At 45.2% G+C, this 17439-nt stretch overlaps 1 protein-coding gene across 11 annotated transcripts in view; it reads right to left on the reverse strand.

Moving 5' to 3' along the window:
• LOC106585702 (transient receptor potential cation channel subfamily M member 6) overlaps positions 1-17439 on the reverse strand; it is a 54718-nt gene that overhangs the window by 18701 nt on the left and 18578 nt on the right. For 8 of the 11 annotated variants that reach the window (XR_006761839.1, XM_014172215.2, XM_045707141.1 and 5 more), the window contains 6 exons: positions 17256-17390; positions 16765-17036; positions 12925-13153; positions 11257-11406; positions 10850-11005; positions 10556-10684 (listed from right to left, as the gene is read on the reverse strand). Coding sequence is in view for 7 of the 11 variants with exons in the window: in XM_014172215.2 (XP_014027690.2) it covers positions 10556-10684; positions 10850-11005; positions 11257-11406; positions 12925-13153; positions 16765-17036; positions 17256-17390 (1071 nt within the window). In the remaining 4 variants the exon portion in view is untranslated. Of the gene's footprint in view, positions 1-10555; positions 10685-10849; positions 11006-11256; positions 11407-12924; positions 13154-16764; positions 17037-17255; positions 17391-17439 lie in introns of those variants that run through there. The other 3 variants (XR_006761841.1, XM_045707142.1, XR_006761840.1) reach the window with 2 other exon arrangements.

The following is a 17439-nucleotide window of genomic DNA, read 5'->3' on the forward strand; positions in this document are numbered from 1 at the left end:
ATATACAGCCAGTATACATACATTTAGTTGAATTCAGTGCTATTGGTGAAGAAAGCACTGTTGTTAGTGTTTGTTAGTAGCCTAGTACTGTATTAACAGATGATAGCCTTATTGCTGGCTATTTTGCAACACAGTAACAATGTTATGTCGATCTCCATGTAGTATAGCTGTACGCCGTGTCAGAGACAGCTATGATGATCAAAGTATTTTAATAAAATTAGGCTACTGTGGACATTTTTGTGAGTTGCCTACAGGGTGTCTCCCATGGCAACCTCTAGCATCAGGTAATGTCATAAAACATACTGTATAAATCATAGAATGAGGAATTAGAACACCAATTCATTAAGTCATTGTATATGATCTCTATGGTATGAATAATGACTGGCAGTGTGATTGGTTATTATTGTGATTCTCACATGCTTGATGGTAAGTTGACGTATAATATTATTACTTATGGTAAGATGGTGAGATAATGACCACTGAGTTATTCAGTGAACGTACAGTATATTTATGGGTAGTGATGTGCAGAATGGTCATTATTTTTCTAGGTGAGCAAGACGATATGGAGATTTTTTGTGAAGCTCCTGTCATCCTGTTAAACTCTGAGTGGTTGTTTTGGACCCTGTACCACCCCCCATAGAAAGTGAAATATCTTTTGAAAGCTACAGTCCTTGTCTTTTTGGAAATCTCGATCCCAGCACCCCTCCATAAAGGCCATAAATCATGCGCTATGGTGATTTTCATCGAATACGCATTGTAGGTCAATTCACAAAGTGCAAACATTTAGTATGCATGGAAAGGGTACAACTGATGGTCATTAGGGCGGCAGGTAGCCCAGTGGTTAGAGCGCTGGGCCAGTAACCAAAAGGTTGCTAGATCGAATCCCCAAGCTGACAAGGTACAGATCTGTCGTTCTGCCCCCGAACATGGCAGTTAACCCACTGTTCCTAGGCCATCATTGTAAATAAGAATTTGTTCTTAACTGACTTGAATATTTAAATAAAGGTTACATTTAAAAAATAATAAGAATAATTGGAAAGCAATGAAATTCCTTCTCCATCCACATTACCTTATATGCATCCTCCACATGTGCCATTTATCAAGCTCATTGTTTACAATAGGAAAATAAGTTAGAAGTTTCCTCACTTCTCTGGGTCTTATTTTTGAAAGCCCTGATTGCTAAGGTCATTTTATGGTGTCAGCCTTGAAAATCCGTTCCGCCATTTTTTGGCATAATGACTGACTACCCAAACCAGACACAACTGGTTTCTAGCAGCAAAGAGAAATGATGTGATCTCCTACTGCTATCTAGTGGATGTTGTATTCAGACTGTGGGTACCAGAGGTGGGACCAAGTCACAATTATTTGAGTCACAAGTAATTCTCAAGTCACAAGGTCCAAGTTTCAAGTTGAGTCCCAAGTAGAATGGGTCAAGTCTCGAGTCAAGTTCAAGTCCTGCATTCTAAGGGACAGATCAACATTTACTGGTCTGGGGTGGGGGGCTGGTCCAACTCAAGGTGTCAGAAAAGAAAATGCACCTACCTCCCCAACTTTAAAAATACTTTCACATGATCCTCCCGTTGCACTGTAAAATAAATTGAACACCGTCCCTCTCATAGAATTAACTCAAAATAATGTTTAAGTAAAAATTCCCTGTTTTAGGTCAGTTAGGATCACCACTTTATTTTAAGAATGTGAAATGTCAGAATAATAGTAGAGAGAATGATTTATTTCAGCTTTTATTTCTATTATCACATTCCCACTGGGTCAGAAGTTTACATACACTCAATTAGTGTTTGGTAGCATTGCCTTTACATTGTTTAACGTGGGTCAAACGTTTCGGGTAGCCTTCCACAAGCTTCCCACAATAAGTTGGATGAATTTTGGCCCATTCCTCCTGACCAAGCTGGTGTAACTGAGTAAGGTTTGTAGGCCTCCTTGCTCGCACACGCTTTTTCAGTTCTGCCCACACATTTTTGATAGGATTGAGGTCAGGGCTTTGTGATGGCCACTCCGATACCTTGACTTTGTTGTTCTTAAGCCATTTTGCCACAACTTTAGAAGTATGCTTGGGGTCATTGTCCATTTGGAAGGCCAATTTGTGTGTCAGGGATTTCTTCGTCGTCAGACGATATAGCGAAATCATCGTCGGAAAAAGAGGACCAATATGCAGCAGAGTTGAGATAGTTCATTTTGAACATTTAATAAACTCAAAAATGAACATACAAAACAACAAAACGAACTCACGATTACTAGACAGTCCTGTTAGGCTCACACACGCTAAACAAGAAACAATCTCCCACAAATACACAGACAAACACACCCAACTAATATAGGACTTCCAATCAAAGGCAACACCACACAGCTGCCTTCAATTGGAAGTCCACCCCAATTAACTAAACATAGACATACAACCAGCTAGATCAACATAGAAATACGTAAACAAGGAACAGTGCCCAAAAACCCCGGAATACTTCAATCAAATGCCCTTTTAGAAAAAACACCACCCCGAACCACATAAACCAAATACCCTCTGCCACGTCCTGACCAAACTACAATAACAATTAATCCTTATACTGGCCAGGACGTGACAGTACCCCCCCCTAAAGGTGCTAACCCCGGAAGCACCTCAAAAATAACAAAAACCCCAAACAACAACAAAAATTCCCCCTAACTAAAGGGAGGGAAGGGAGGGTGGCTGCCGTCAACGACGGCACAGTGCTACACCCCCCCTCCCCAACCCACCTATATCTGGAGGTGGCTCTGGTTCTGGCCGTTCCGGGCAGACGACCCACCCCGGTAGCTCCGGGTAGACGGGCCACTCTGGCTGGGACGGAGGACAGTCGGGCCACTCTGGCAGACCCGGAAGACAGTCGGGCCACTCTGGCATCGCCGGGCAGTCTGGCCACTCTGGCATCGCTGGGCAGTCTGGCCACTCTGGCATCGCCGGGCAGTCTGGCATCGCCGGGCAGTCTGGCCGCTCTGGCATCGCCGGGCAGTCTGGCCGCTCTGGCATCTCCGGGCAGTCTGGCCGCTCTGGCATCTCCGGGCAGTCTGGCCGCTCTGGCATCTCCGGGCAGTCTGGCCGCTCTGGCATCTCCGGGCAGTCTGGCCGCTCTGGCATGTCCGGGCAGTCTGGCCACTCTGGCATCTCCGGGCAGTCTGGCCACTCTGGCATCTCCGGGCAGTCTGGCCACTCTGGCATCTCCGGGCAGTCTGGCCACTCTGGCAGCTCCTGACTAGTGGGTGGCTCTGGCGACTCTTCACTGACGGGCGGCTCTGGCGATTCCTCACTGATGGGCGGCTCTGGCGACTCTTGACTGACGGGCAGTTCTGGCGACTCTTGACTGACGGGCAGTTCTGGCGACTCTTGACTGACGGGCAGTTCTGGCGACTCTTGACTGACGGGCAGTTCTGGCGACTCTTGACTGACGGGCAGTTCTGGCGACTCTTGACTGACGGGCAGTTCTGGCGACTCTTGACTGACGGGCAGCTCTAGCGACGTCGGACTGGGATGACGCACTTGAAGCCTGGTGCGTGGCGCTGGTACTGGACGTACCAGACTGGGAACACGCACCTCCAGGCTAGTGCGGGGAGCGGGAACAGGACGAGTCGGACTGGGCTGACGCACTTCCGGGTCCGCACGAGAGACAGGAGCTGGAAACCCAGGGCTATGGAGGCGCACAGGCGGTCTTGATCTTACCTCCTGCACAACCCGTCCTGGCTGGATGGAACTAGTAGCCCTGTACGAGCGGGGTGCTTGTACAGGGCGGACTGGGCTGTGCAGGGGCCTGATGGTAGCCATGCGTAGAGCGGGAGTTGGGTAGCCTGGTCCTCGGAGGCGTACCGGCGACCAGATGCGCTGCGCAGGCATCCTCCTACCAGGCTGGATGCCCGCTCTAGCACGGCACCTGCGAGGGGCTGGAATAACGCGCACCGGACTGTGCGTGCGTATGGGTGAGATAGTGCGCTCCTCAGCGAAACATGGCGCTCTCCACCTCATACGCTCCTCCATATAACCACGGGTAGCTGGCTTCCGGCTCTTCCTAGGCCTAGCCAAACTACCTGTGTGCCCCCCCAAAAACAATTATTGGGGGTGCCTCTCGTGCTTCAACGCCAGTCGTGATCCTCGGAAACGTTCCCGGTCCTTACCAGCCATTCTCCATGGGCCCTCTCCGGCCATAACTTACTCCCATGTCCATTTCTCCCTTTTGTCCAATTCAAAATCCCACTGCTCCTTCCTCTGCTGCTTGGGCCTGGTTTGGTGGGAGATTCTGTCAGGGATTTCTTCGTCGTCAGACGATATAGCGAAATCATCGTCGGAAAAAGAGGACCAATATGCAGCAGAGTTGAGATAGTTCATTTTGAACATTTAATAAACTCAAAAATGAACATACAAAACAACAAAACAAACTCACGATTACTAGACAGTCCTGTTAGGCTCACACACACTAAACAAGAAACAATCTCCCACAAATACACAGACAAACACACCCAACTAATATAGGACTTCCAATCAAAGGCAACACCACACAGCTGCCTTCAATTGGAAGTCCACCCCAATTAACCAAACATAGACATACAACCAGCTAGATCAACATAGAAATACGTAAACAAGGAACAGTGCCCAAAAACCCAGGAATACTTAAATCAAATGCCCTTTTAGAAAAAACACCACCCCGAACCACATAAACCAAATACCCTCTGCCACGTCCTGACCAAACTACAATAACAATTAATCCTTATACTGGCCAGGACGTGACATTGTGACCAAGCTTTAACTTCCTGACTGATGTCTTGAGATGTTGCTTCAATATATCCACATAATATTCCCACCTCATGATGCCATCTATTTTGTGGAGTGAACCAGTCCCTCCTGCTGCAAAGCACCTCCACAACATGATGCTGCCACCCCCGTGCTTCACGGATGGGGTGATGTTCTTCGGCCTGCAAGCCTCCCCCCTTTTCCTCCAAACATAACAATGGTCACCCCAATGGTGGAACAAGTTCCCTCACAACGCCAGGACAGCGGAGTCAATCACCACCTTCCAGAGACACCTGAAACCCCACCTCTTTAAGGAATACCTAGGATAGGATAAAGTAATCCTTCTAACCCCCCCCTTAAAAGATTTAGATGCACTATTGTAAAGTGGTTGTTCCACTGGATATCATAAGGTGAATCCACCAATTTGTAAGTCGCTCTGGATAAGAGCGTCTGCTAAATGACTTAAATGTAAATGTAATGTCATTATGGCGAAAGAGTTCTATTTTTGTTTCTTCAGACCAGAGGACATTTTTCCAAATAGTAAGATCTTTGTCCCCATGTGCAGTTGCAAAGCGTAGTCTGGCTTTTTTTATGGCTGTTTTGGAGCAGTGGCTTCTTCCTTGCTGAGCGGCCCTTCAGGTTATGTTGATATAGGACTCGTTTTACTGTGGATATAGATACTTTTGTACCTGTTTCCTCCAGCATCTTCACAAGGTCCTTTGCTGTTGCTCTGGGATTGATTTGCACTTTTTGCACCAAAATACGTTCATCTCTAGGAGACAGAACGCGTCTCCTTCCTGAGCGGTATGACGGCTGCGTGGTCCCATGGTGTTTATACTTGCGTACTATTGTTTATACAGATGAACGTGGTACCTTCAGGCATTTGGAAATTGCTCCCAAGGATGAACCAGACTTGTGGAGGTCTACAATTCTTTTTCTGAGGTCTTGGCTGATTTCTTTTGATTTTCCCATGATGTCAAGCAAAGAGGCACTGAGTTTGAAGGTAGGCCTTGAAATACATCCACAGGTACACCTCCATTTGACTCAACTGATGTCAATTAGCCGATCAGAAGCTTCTACAGCCATGACATCATTTTCTGGAATTTTCCAAGCTGTTTAAAAGGCACAGTCAACTTAGTGTGTGTAAACTTCTGACACACTGGAATTGTGATACAGTGAATTATAAGTGAAATAATCTGTCGGTAAACAATTGGCAAAATGACTTGTGTCATGCACAAAGTAGATGTCCTAACCGACTTGCCAAAACTATAGTTTGTTAACAAGACATTTGTGGAGTGGTTGAAAAACGAGTTTTAATGACTCCAACCTAAGTGTATGGAAACTTCCGACTTCAACTGTGTATATATATATATATATATATATATATATATATATATATATATAATAAATAAAGGAAGAGAAGCTTAGGCCTATCCCCAGAAAGATAGAGATATGCTGGCGGCATGCTATGACAACAACATGCATTTCTTTATGTCAGATGGTTACTGCGTCTGCTATACAGATATAGACTTACGGAAGGAGGTTAATTCTCAATCGGAATATTTTGTATAAAGATAAGCATTATATTGTTAGATTATAGGAATAACTCTGGTAGGACTGAAACCTTCTTTCTCACCTCAAATTCAACTGTCGGAGTCAGTTGGAGCGCTGGTGCGCACTGCCTTCATAGGCTTGCAGTAGCTAAAGCATAATAATAGCCACACCACACCAAACCTTCACAAAAAGTAAGTCAAGCCATTGTTTATTGTGAATATAGGAACAGGCTATATATATATAGCCTGTTCCTATATTCACTATATATATATATATATATATATATATATATATAACTGCTCAAAAAAATAAAGGGAACACTTAAACAACACAATGTTACTCCAAGTCAATCACACTTCTGTGAAATCAAACTGTCCACTTAGGAAGCAACACTGATTGACAATAAATTTCACATGCTGTTGTGCAAATGGAATAGACAACAGGTGGAAATTATAGGCAATTAGCAAGACACCCCCAATAAAGGAGTGGTTCTGCAGGTGGGGACCACAGACCACTTCTCAGTTCCTATGCTTCCTGGCTGATGTTTTGGTCACTTTTGAATGCTGGCGGTGCTTTCACTCTAGTGGTAGCATGAGACGGAGTCTACAACCCACACAAGTGGCTCAGGTAGTGCAGCTCATCCAGGATGGCACATCAATGCGAGCTGTGGCAAGAAGGTTTGCTGTGTCTGTCAGCGTAGTGTCCAGAGCATGGAGGCACTACCAGGAGACAGGCCAGTACATCAGGAGACGTGGAGGAGGCCGTAGGAGGGCAACAACCCAGCAGCAGGACCGCTACCTCCGCCTTTGTGCAAGGAGGAGCAGGAGGAGCACAGCCAGAGCCCTGCAAAATGACCTCCAGCAGGCCACAAATGTGCATGTGTCTGCTCAAACGGTCAGAAACAGACTCCATGAGGGTGGTATGAGGGCCCGACGTCCACAGGTGGGGGTTGTGCTTACAGCCCAACACCGTGCAGGACGTTTGGCATTTGCCAGAGAACACCAAGATTGGCAAATTCGCCACTGGCGCCCTGTGCTCTTCACAGATGAAAGCAGGTTCACACTGAGCACGTGATAGACGTGACAGAGTCTGGAGATGCCGTGGAGAACGTTCTGCTGCCTGCAACATCCTCCAGGATGACCGGTTTGGCGGTGGGTCAGTCATGGTGTGGGGTGGCATTTCTTTGGGGGGCCGCACAGCCCTCCATGTGCTCGCCAGAGGTAGCCTGACTGCCATTAGGTACCGAGATGAGATCCTCAGACCCCTTGTGAGACCATATGCTGGTGCGGTTGGCCCTGGGTTCCTCCTAATGCAAGACAATGCTAGACCTCATGTGGCTGGAGTGTGTCAGCAGTTCCTGCAAGAGGAAGGCATTGATGCTATGGACTGGCCCGCCCGTTCCCCAGACCTGAATCCAATTGAGCACATCTGGGACATCATGTCTCGCTCCATCCACCAACGCCACGTTGCACCACAGACTGTCCAGGAGTTGGCGGATGCTTTAGTCCAGGTCTGGGAGGAGATCCCTCAGGAGACCATCTGCCACCTCATCAGGAGCATGCCCAGGCGTTGTAGGGAGGTCATACAGGCACGTGGAGGCCACAGACACTACTGAGCCTCATTTTGACTTGTTTTAAGGACATTACATCAAAGTTGGATCAGCCTGTAGTGTGGTTTTCCACTTTAATTTTGAGTGTGGCTCCAAATCCAGACCTCCATGGGTTGATAAATTGGATTTCCATTGATTATTTTTGTGTGATTTTGTTGTCAGCACATTCAACTATGTAAAGAAAAAAGTATTTAATAAGATTATTTCATTCATTCAGATCTAGGATGTGTTATTTTAGTGTTCCCTATATTTTTTTGAGCAGTATATATATAAAACGCAAATCAATTTATAAAATTTTTGACATGTTTTTCTGGATTTTTTTGTTGTTACTCTGTCTCTCACTGTTCAAATAAACCTACCATTAAAATTATAGACTTATCATTTCTTTGTCAGTGGGCAAACGTACAAAATCAGCAGGGGATCAAATACTTTTTTCCCTCACTGTATATATACACACACACACACAGTACCAGTGAAAAAGTTTGGACACACCTACTCATTCCGGGGTTATTCTTTATTTTTACTACTTTCTTAATGACCAGCAAAGCACCCCCACACCATCACACCTCCTCCTCCATGCATCACGGTAGGAACATGCGGAGATCATCCGTTCACCAACCAAAAATCTTAAATTTGGACTCATCAGACCAAAGGACAGATTTCTACCGGTCTAATGTCCATTGCTCGTGTTTCTTGGCCAAAGCAAGTCACTTCTTCTTATTGGTGTCCTTTAGTAGTGGTTTCTTTGCAGCAATTCGACCATGAATGCCTGATTCACACAGTCTCCTCTGAACAGTTGATGTTGAGATGTCTGTTACTTGAACTCTGTGAAGCATTTATTGGGCCTGCTATCTGAGGTGCAGTTAACTCTAATGAACTTATCCTCTGCAGCAGAGGTAACTCTGGGTCTTCATTTCCTGTGGCGGTCCTCATGAGGGCTAGTTTCATCATAGTGCTTAATGGTTTTTGTGACTGCACATTTGTGTGACTGAAACTTTCAAAGTTCTTGACATTTTCCGGATTGACTGACCTTCATGTCTTAAAGTAATGATGCACTGTCATTTCTTTTTTCTTATTTGAGCTGTTCTTGACATAATATGGACTTGGTCTTTTACTAAATAGGGCTCTCTTCTGCATACCACCCCTACCTTGTCACAACACAACTGATTGGCTCAAACACATTAAGAATGAAAGAAATTCCACAAATGTACTTTTAACAAGGCACACCTGTTAATTGAAATGCATTCCAGGTGACTACCTCATGAAGCTGTTTGAGAGAATGCCAATAGTGTGCAAAGCTGCCATCATGGGTAGAAGAATTTGTTGAACACTTTTTTGGTTACTACATGATTCCATATGTGTTATTTCATCGTTTTGATGTCTTCACTATTTTTCTACAATGTAGAAAACAGTAAAAATAAAGAAAAACCCTTGAATGAGTAGGTGTGTCCAAACTTTTGACTGGTACTGTATATACACACAGTGGCAAGAAAAAGTATGTGAACCCTTTGTAATTTTCCTGGATTTCTGCATAAATTGGTCATCAAATTTGATCTGATCTTTATCTAAGTCACAACAATAGACAAACATAGTGTGCTTAGACTAATAATGCTGCCTATGACCACAAGAACACCATCCCCAACGTCAAACATGGAGGTGGAAACATTATGCTTTGGGGGTGTTTTTCTGCTAAGGGGACAGGACAACTTCACCGCATCAAAGGAACGATGGACAGGGCCATGTACCGTCAAATCTTGGGTGAGAACCTCCTTCCCTCAGCCAGGGCATTGAAAATGGGTCGTGGATTCCAACATGACAATGACCCAAAACACACGGCCAAGGCTACAAAGGAGTGGCTCAAGAAGAAGCACATTAAGGTCCTGGAGTGGCCTAGCAAGTCTCCAGACCTTAATCCCATAGAAAATCTGTGGAGGGAGCTGAAGGTTCGAGTTGCCAAACGTCAGCCTCGAAACCGTAATGACTTGGAGAAGATCTGCAAAGAGGAGTGCGACAAAATCCCTCCTGAGATGTGTGCAAACCTGGTGGCCAACTACAACAAATGTCTGACCTCTGTGATTGCCAACAAGGGTTTTGCCACCAAGTACAAAGTCATGTTTTGCAGAGGGGTCAAATACTTATTTCCCTCATTAAAATGCAAATCAATTTATAACATTTTTGACATGGTTTTTCTGGATTTTTTGGTTGTTATTCTGTCTCTCACTGTTCAAATAAACCTACCATTAAAATTATAGACTGATCATTTCTTTGTCAGTGGGCAAACATACAAAATCAGCAAGGGATCAAATACTTTTTTCCCTCACTGTACACACATATATATATATATATATATATATACACACACACACACATTTAAAAAAAAAGGACATGTCCAAAATGAAGGACTCAACCCAAAACCAAAAGCCACATGGCCACCAGCTCTGCAAGCTTGCACACTAATGATCTCTCGATTCTTCCACCCGTGGGGTTAATAAGGCTTGGCATAACACCTGCCCCTGACCCGGTTGGTGCTGCCACCTGGGAATGGAGCGTGGAATTGTATCCTGGTAGTGTGTTGCCTAACTGTGTGCTAACAATTAAACTACCCTCCATATCATAACAACACTCACCTCTCTTGTTTTCTCCACAGCAGTGGATATAATATAGGCAATGACCAGCCACTCCTGAGTGCTGGGCCGGTCCTCCATCTTTACCAGAACAGTGTAGGAGAACAGCATGAGAAAGGCCAAGTAGGACATCTAGACCACACACAGTGAAACAGCATCAGACACATGGACCAGAGTGAGAACAATGAAGAAGGGATCAAGTCTAATCCCAATCAATCGTTTCAGACTGAGAAATATTTTCAACAAAGAAGGTCCCTCTTTATAGAAGAGTATTATGAGTGCATGCTGCTAGCTCACCGTGTGGAACCAGAACTTGACGACAGGAGCTGTGTAGAAATCGTACAGCCTCCTGGTCCAGAAGTAACACTGGGTGGTAACAGGTGTGATTGTGTCAGCTTCGGGGACTGGGCGAGTCTCCCACCACGCTGATCCCTTCTCCGCATCCTGGCCATCCTTCAGTGAACCAAAACATCAGGGTCATGTTCATTAGAGCACCCAACAGAAAACGCTTTGCAACGGAAATCAATAATGAGCAAAGTCCCTCACTGTTTCAGTCCATTTTCTACAATTTGGTTCCTAATAAATACGACCCTGGTATCAACATTAGCATCAAACTGACATTAGAACGCCATGACAGACAGGAACTGGAAGGACTGACATTCAGGGAGACTGGTGTATGGTGTACATTTTGGAACCTTAACTACCGTATGCCCCCCCTCCTGGGCTGCCTCTGGTCTTCCCGTGTCCCAACCAAACTGCAAAGCCTCCTGGGACTGTGGCACATGGGACATCTCTGCCTGGCTCTTAAACTCCAATAGCAGGATGGCAGGGGGCATGAGGATGCTCAGGATAATCTAACACACACCCAGGGAATAAGATTCAGACACATAAACACAAGTCTAATCTCAGGGGTAACTGCTGGAACAGCATAACATCGACTGACATTAATATACTAAAAATACACTTCAACTACTGGTTATTTATGCTGTCAATCAATCTTAGCATGGAAATAACACTCAGGTGCACTGGCTCTGCTTTTCAGAATCTTTAAACACTCAAACTGGTGGGACTTCGGCCCGATACAGCCCATGATTTAATGCGATCCGCGGTTGTCTTAGTAAGTCGTCTTATTAAGTTGTCTTAGAAGTAAGTTGTCTTAGAAGTAAGTTGTCTTAGAAGTAAGTTGTCTTAGAAGTAAGTCGCCTTAGTAAGTTGTCTTAGTAAGTTGCCTTAGTAAGTCGCCTTAGTAAGACGTCTTAGTAAGTCGTCTTAGTAAGTCGTCTTGGTAAGTTGTCTTGGTAACTTGTCCTAGAAGAAAGTTGTCTTAGAAGTAAGTCGCCTTAGTAAGTTGTCTTAGTAAGTCGCCTTAGTAAGTTGTCTTAGTATGTCGCCTTAGTAAGTCGCCTCAGTAAGTCGTCTTAGTAAGTCGTCTTGGTAACTTGTCTTGGTAACTTGTCTTAGAAGAAAGTTGTCTTAGTAGATCGCCTTAGCATGTTGTCTTGGTAAGTTGTCTTAGAAGTAAGTTGTCTTAGTAAGTTGTTTTAGTAAGTTGTCTTGGTAAGTTGTCTTGGTAAGTTGTCTTAGAAGTAAGTTGTCTTAGAAGTAAGTTGTCTTAGAAGTAAGTTGTCTTAGTAAGTTGTCTTAGAAGTTGCCTTAGTAAGTCGCCTCAGTAAGTTGTCTTAGTAAGTCGCCTCAGTAAGTTGTCTTAGTAAGTCGCCTCAGTAAGTCGTCTCAGTAAGTCGTCTTAGTAAGTCGCCTCAGTAAGTCGTCTTAGTAAGTCGTCTTGGTAAGTTGTCTTGGTAACTTGTCCTAGAAGAAAGTTGTCTTAGAAGTTGTCTTAGTAAGTCGCCTTAGTAAGTTGTCTTAGTAAGTTGCCTTAGTAAGTCGCCTTAGTAAGTTGTCTTAGTAAGTCGTCTTAGTAAGTCGTCTTGGCAAGTTGTCTTGGTAACTTGTCTTAGAAGAAAGTTGTCTTAGTAAGTCGCCTTAGCATGTTGTCTTGGTAAGTTGTCTTAGAAGTAAGTTGTCGAAGTAAGTTGTCTTAGAAGTAAGTTGTCTTAGTAAGTTGTCTTAGTAAGTTGTCTTAGTAAGTTGTCTTGGTAAGTTGTCTTAGAAGTAAGTTGTCTTAGAAGTAAGTTGTCTTGGTATGTTGTCTTGGTAAGTTGTCTTAGAAGTAAGTTGTCTTAGAAGTTGTCTTAGTAAGTTGTCTTAGTAAGTCGTCTTAGTAAGTCGTCTTAGAAGTAAGTCGTCTTAGAAGTTAGTTGTCTTAGTAAGTGCGGCACACAGATTTCGACGGAAAGGCAATACAGAGTTGCTCCCCGGAACTCTGTGAAGAAAATTTTCCCCCTGAGGAAAAAGGACATTGAGAGCCTGACCTTGAACCAGGAGTTCTTCCTCATGTTGAGGCGGCCGGTCCACAGGTCGGTGAGCAGCATCTGGGTGCAGGAGTGGGAGACGAAGGGGCGGAGCCGGGAGGACACAGCCATCTGCAAGCAGGTGAAGTGGCTCCAGGCCTCCATCTCCGAAGTCAGCAGTTTCATGGCCATGTGCTCGTTCTGTCTGAAGGCACGGTCCAGCACGTCCACCGCCAGCTGACCAAAGTCCCTATAGCCATCCATGCCACAACACACAAACATTGAGAAACACCGACCGGAAAGCATAGGCTCAAAAACATAGTAATATACATACACAACCACAAAAGTTCACTCTACTGAAACAACATACACAAAATCTCAGAGGCACACAGAGAGTTTGGGACTATAAGGTTCTATCTGCCTAAAAAATATAAATATATACACAGTGGGGGAAAAAAGTATTTGATCCCCTGCTGATTTTGTACGTTTGCCCACTTACAAAGAAATTATCAGTCTATAATTTTAATAGTAGGTTTATTTGAACAGAATAACAACAAAAAAAATCCTGAAAAACGCATGTCAAAAATGTTATAAAATGATTTGCATTTTAATGAGGGAAATAAGTATTTGACCCCTCTGCAAAACATGACTTAGTACTTGGTGGCAAAACCCTTGTTGGCAAACACAGAGGTCAGACATTTCTTGTAGTTGGCCACCAGGTTTGCACACATCTCAGGAGGGATTTTGTCCCACTCCTCTTTGCAGATCTTCTCCAAGTCATTAAGTTTTCTAGACTGACGTTTCGCAACTCGAACCTTCAGCTCCCTCCACAGATTTTCTATGGGATTAAGGTCTGGAGACTTGCTAGGCCACTCCAGGACCTTAATGTGCTTCTTCTTGAGCCACTCCTTTGTTGCCTTGGCCGTGTGTTTTGGGTCATTGTCATGCTGGAATACCCATCCACGACCCATTTTCAATGCCCTGGCTGAGGGAAGGAGGTTCTCACCCAAGATTTGACGGTACATGGCCCCGTCCTTCGTCCCTTTGATGCGGTGAAGTTGTCCTGTCCCCTTAGCAGAAAAACACCCCCAAAGCATAATGTTTCCACCTCCATGTTTGACGGTGGAGATGGTGTTCTTGGGGTCATAGGCAGCATTCCTCCTCCTCCAAACACGGCGAGTTGAGTTGAGGTCAAAGAGCTCCATTTTGGTCTCATCTGACCACAACACTTTCACCGGTTGTACTCTGAGTCATTCAGATGTTCATTGGCAAACTTCAGACGGGCATGTATATGTATTCTTGAGCAGGGGGACCTTGCGGGCACTGCAGGATTTCAGTCCTTCACGGCGTAGTGTGTTACCAATTGTTTTCTTGGGGACTATGGTCCCAGCTGCCTTGAGATCCTTGACAAGATCCTCCCGTGTAGTTCTGGGCTGATTCCTCACCATTCTCATGATCATTGCAACTCCACGAGGTGAGATCTTGCATGGAGCCAAAGGCCGAGGGATATTGACAGTTCTTTTGTGTTTCTCCCATTTGCGAATAATCGCACCAACTGTTGTCACCTTCTCACCAAGCTGCTTGGCAATGGTCTTGTAGCCCATTCCAGCCTTGTGTAGGTCTACAATCTTGTCCCTGACATCCTTGGAGAGCTCTTTGGTCTTGGCCATGGTGGAGAGATTGGAATCTGATTGATTGCTTCTGTGGACAGGTGTCTTTTTTACAGGTAACAAGCTGCGGTTAGGAGCACTCCCTTTAAGAGTGTGCTGCTAATCTCAGCTCGTTACCTGTATAAAAGACACCTGGGAGCCAGAAATCTTTCTGATTGAGAGGGGGTCAAATACTTATTTCCCTCATTAAAATGCAAATCAATTTATAACATTTCTGACATGGGTTTTTCTGGATATTTTTGTTGTTATTCTGTCTCTCACTGTTCAAATAAACCTACCATTAAAATTATAGACTGATCCTTTTTTTGTCAGTGGGCAAATGTACAAAATCAGCAGGGGATCAAAGACTTTTTTCCCCCACTGTGTACACTGCTCAAAAAAATAAAGGGAACACTTAAACAACACAATGTAACTCCAAGTCAATCACACATCTGTGAAATCAAACTGTCCACTTAGGAAGCAACACTGATTGACAATAAATTTCACATGCTGTTGTGCAAATGGAATAGACAACAGGTGGAAATTATAGGCAATTAGCAAGACACCCCCAATAAAGGAGTGGTTCTGCAGGTGGGGACCACAGACCACTTCTCAGTTCCTATGCGTCCTGGCTGATGTTTTGGTCACTTTTGAATGCTGGCGGTGCTTTCACACTAGTGGTAGGATGAGACGGAGTCTACAACCCACACAAGTGGCTCAGGTAGTGCAGCTCATCCAGGATGGCACATCAATGTGAGCTGTGGCAAGAAGGTTTGCTGTGTCTGTCAGCGTAGTGTCCAGAGCATGGAGGCGCTACCAGGAGACAGGCCAGTACATCAGGAGACGTGGAGGAGGCCGTAGGAGGGCAACAACCCAGCAGTAGGACCGCTACCTCCGCCTTTGTGCAAGGAGGAGCAGGAGAAGCACTGCCAGAGCCCTGCAAAATGACCTCCAGCAGGCCACAAATGTGCATGTGTCTGCTCAAACGGTCAGAAACAGACTCCATGAGGGTGGTATGAGGACCCGACGTCCACAGGTGGGGGTTGTGCTTACAGCCCAACACCGTGCAGGACATTTGGCATTTGCCAGAGAACACCAAGATTGGCAAATTCGCCACTGGCGCCCTGTGCTCTTCACAGATGAAAGCAGGTTCACACTGAGCACGTGACAGACGTGACAGAGTCTGGAGACGCCGTGGAGAACGTTCTGCTGCCTGCAACATCCTCCAGCATGACCAGTTTGGCGGTGGGTCAGTCATGGTGTGGGGTAGCATTTCTTTGGGGGGCCGCACAGCCCTCCATGTGCTCGCCAGAGGTAGCCTGACTGCCATTAGGTACCGAGATGAGATCCTCAGACCCCTTGTGAGACCATATGCTGGTGCGGTTGGCCCTGGGTTCCTCCTAATGCAAGACAATGCTAGACCTCATGTGGCTGGAGTGTGTCAGCAGTTCCTGCAAGAGGAAGGCATTGATGCTATAGACTGGCCCGCCCGTTCCCCAGACCTGAATCCAATTGAGCACATCTGGGACATCATGTCTCACTCCATCCACCAACGCCACGTTGCACCACAGACTGTCCAGGAGTTGGTGGATGCTTTAGTCCAGGTCTGGGAGGAGATCCCTCAGGAGACCATCTGCCACCTCATCAGGAGCATGCCCAGGCGTTGTAGGGAGGTCATACAGGCATGTGGAGGCCACACACACTACTGAGCTTCATTTTGACTTGTTTTAAGGACATTACATCAAAGTTGGATCAGCCTGTAGTGTGGTTTTCCACTTTAATTATGAGTGTGACTCCAAATCCAGACCTCCATGGGTTGATACATTGGATTTCCATTGATTCTTTTTGTGTGATTTTGTTGTCAGCACATTCAACTATGTAAAGAAAAAAGTATTTAATAAGATTATTTTTTTCATTCAGATCTAGAATGTGTTGTTTAAGTGTTCCCTTTATTTTGTTGAGCAGTATATGTATTGACATAGCCTTGTTCTGTTCAATGTTCTCTACCTATACAGTAGTCTAAATACTCCAATTCATGTTGTTAAGCTCAAAAATATACAAGATTAAAATCCCTGCCACCATTCAAATCAATGAGTCTTCAGAACATTAAAGCCAATTATGTCAGAATCTTTTTGTAGATAGAAGATTATAGTCCAAAGCTCTTGACACTACTACTACACAAAACATTTGATGTTTACAAGGAAACACTGACATAGAGTAGGTTTTGAGCTGCTCCGCCGTGGTGTCATCCATGTTGCTCTGCTGAAACTCGTAGGCCATGGCACGGTACAGTTTACACGCCACTGTAGCCCGGGCCATGGCCTCCTCCCCGTGCTGCCACAGGAACAGCGCCATCTGCTGCCGCCACTGCAGCACGGCCCACACAAACAGGTCATTGAAGTTGTAAACAAACAGTGGAGAGTCGCCCAGCTCGGAGCTCTGCTGCTGGGCCACCTTCAGGTCCCTAAGCGCCATGGATCTTTCCTGTAGAGATAGAGGAGAGAGAAGAGAGGCATCCAGCCAATTAGAACACTAATGTACAGGGGGTATTTGTAGCCACAAAATATACAGTACTAGCTATCAAAAGCCTGTGTGTTTTTGTCTGTGTTAGTGGAGACATGTGTCTTTAAAAGAGCTCTCATTTGTAAGACATGTTAGTTCTGTCACAGATTTGTTTTGGCTGGTCCCATATCTTTCACAGACCTTGCGTTTATAGGGCTGAGCAGTGCGGAAGAAGGGTGGCCTTGACGGACTGCTGTTAGGGCTTTGGTGCGGGTGGAGGGTGCAGTCTGCCCTCCTCTTTTTGTTAAGGGGTCCTGAACTATCCCGTCCAGTCTCCTGGAAATTATGGTCACTCAAATCAGTGCAGAGTACACAAAGGCGTATT

Source organism: Salmo salar, chromosome ssa24 (genome assembly GCF_905237065.1).
Source record: "Salmo salar chromosome ssa24, Ssal_v3.1, whole genome shotgun sequence".
In the NCBI taxonomy this organism is placed as follows: domain Eukaryota; kingdom Metazoa; phylum Chordata; class Actinopteri; order Salmoniformes; family Salmonidae; genus Salmo; species Salmo salar.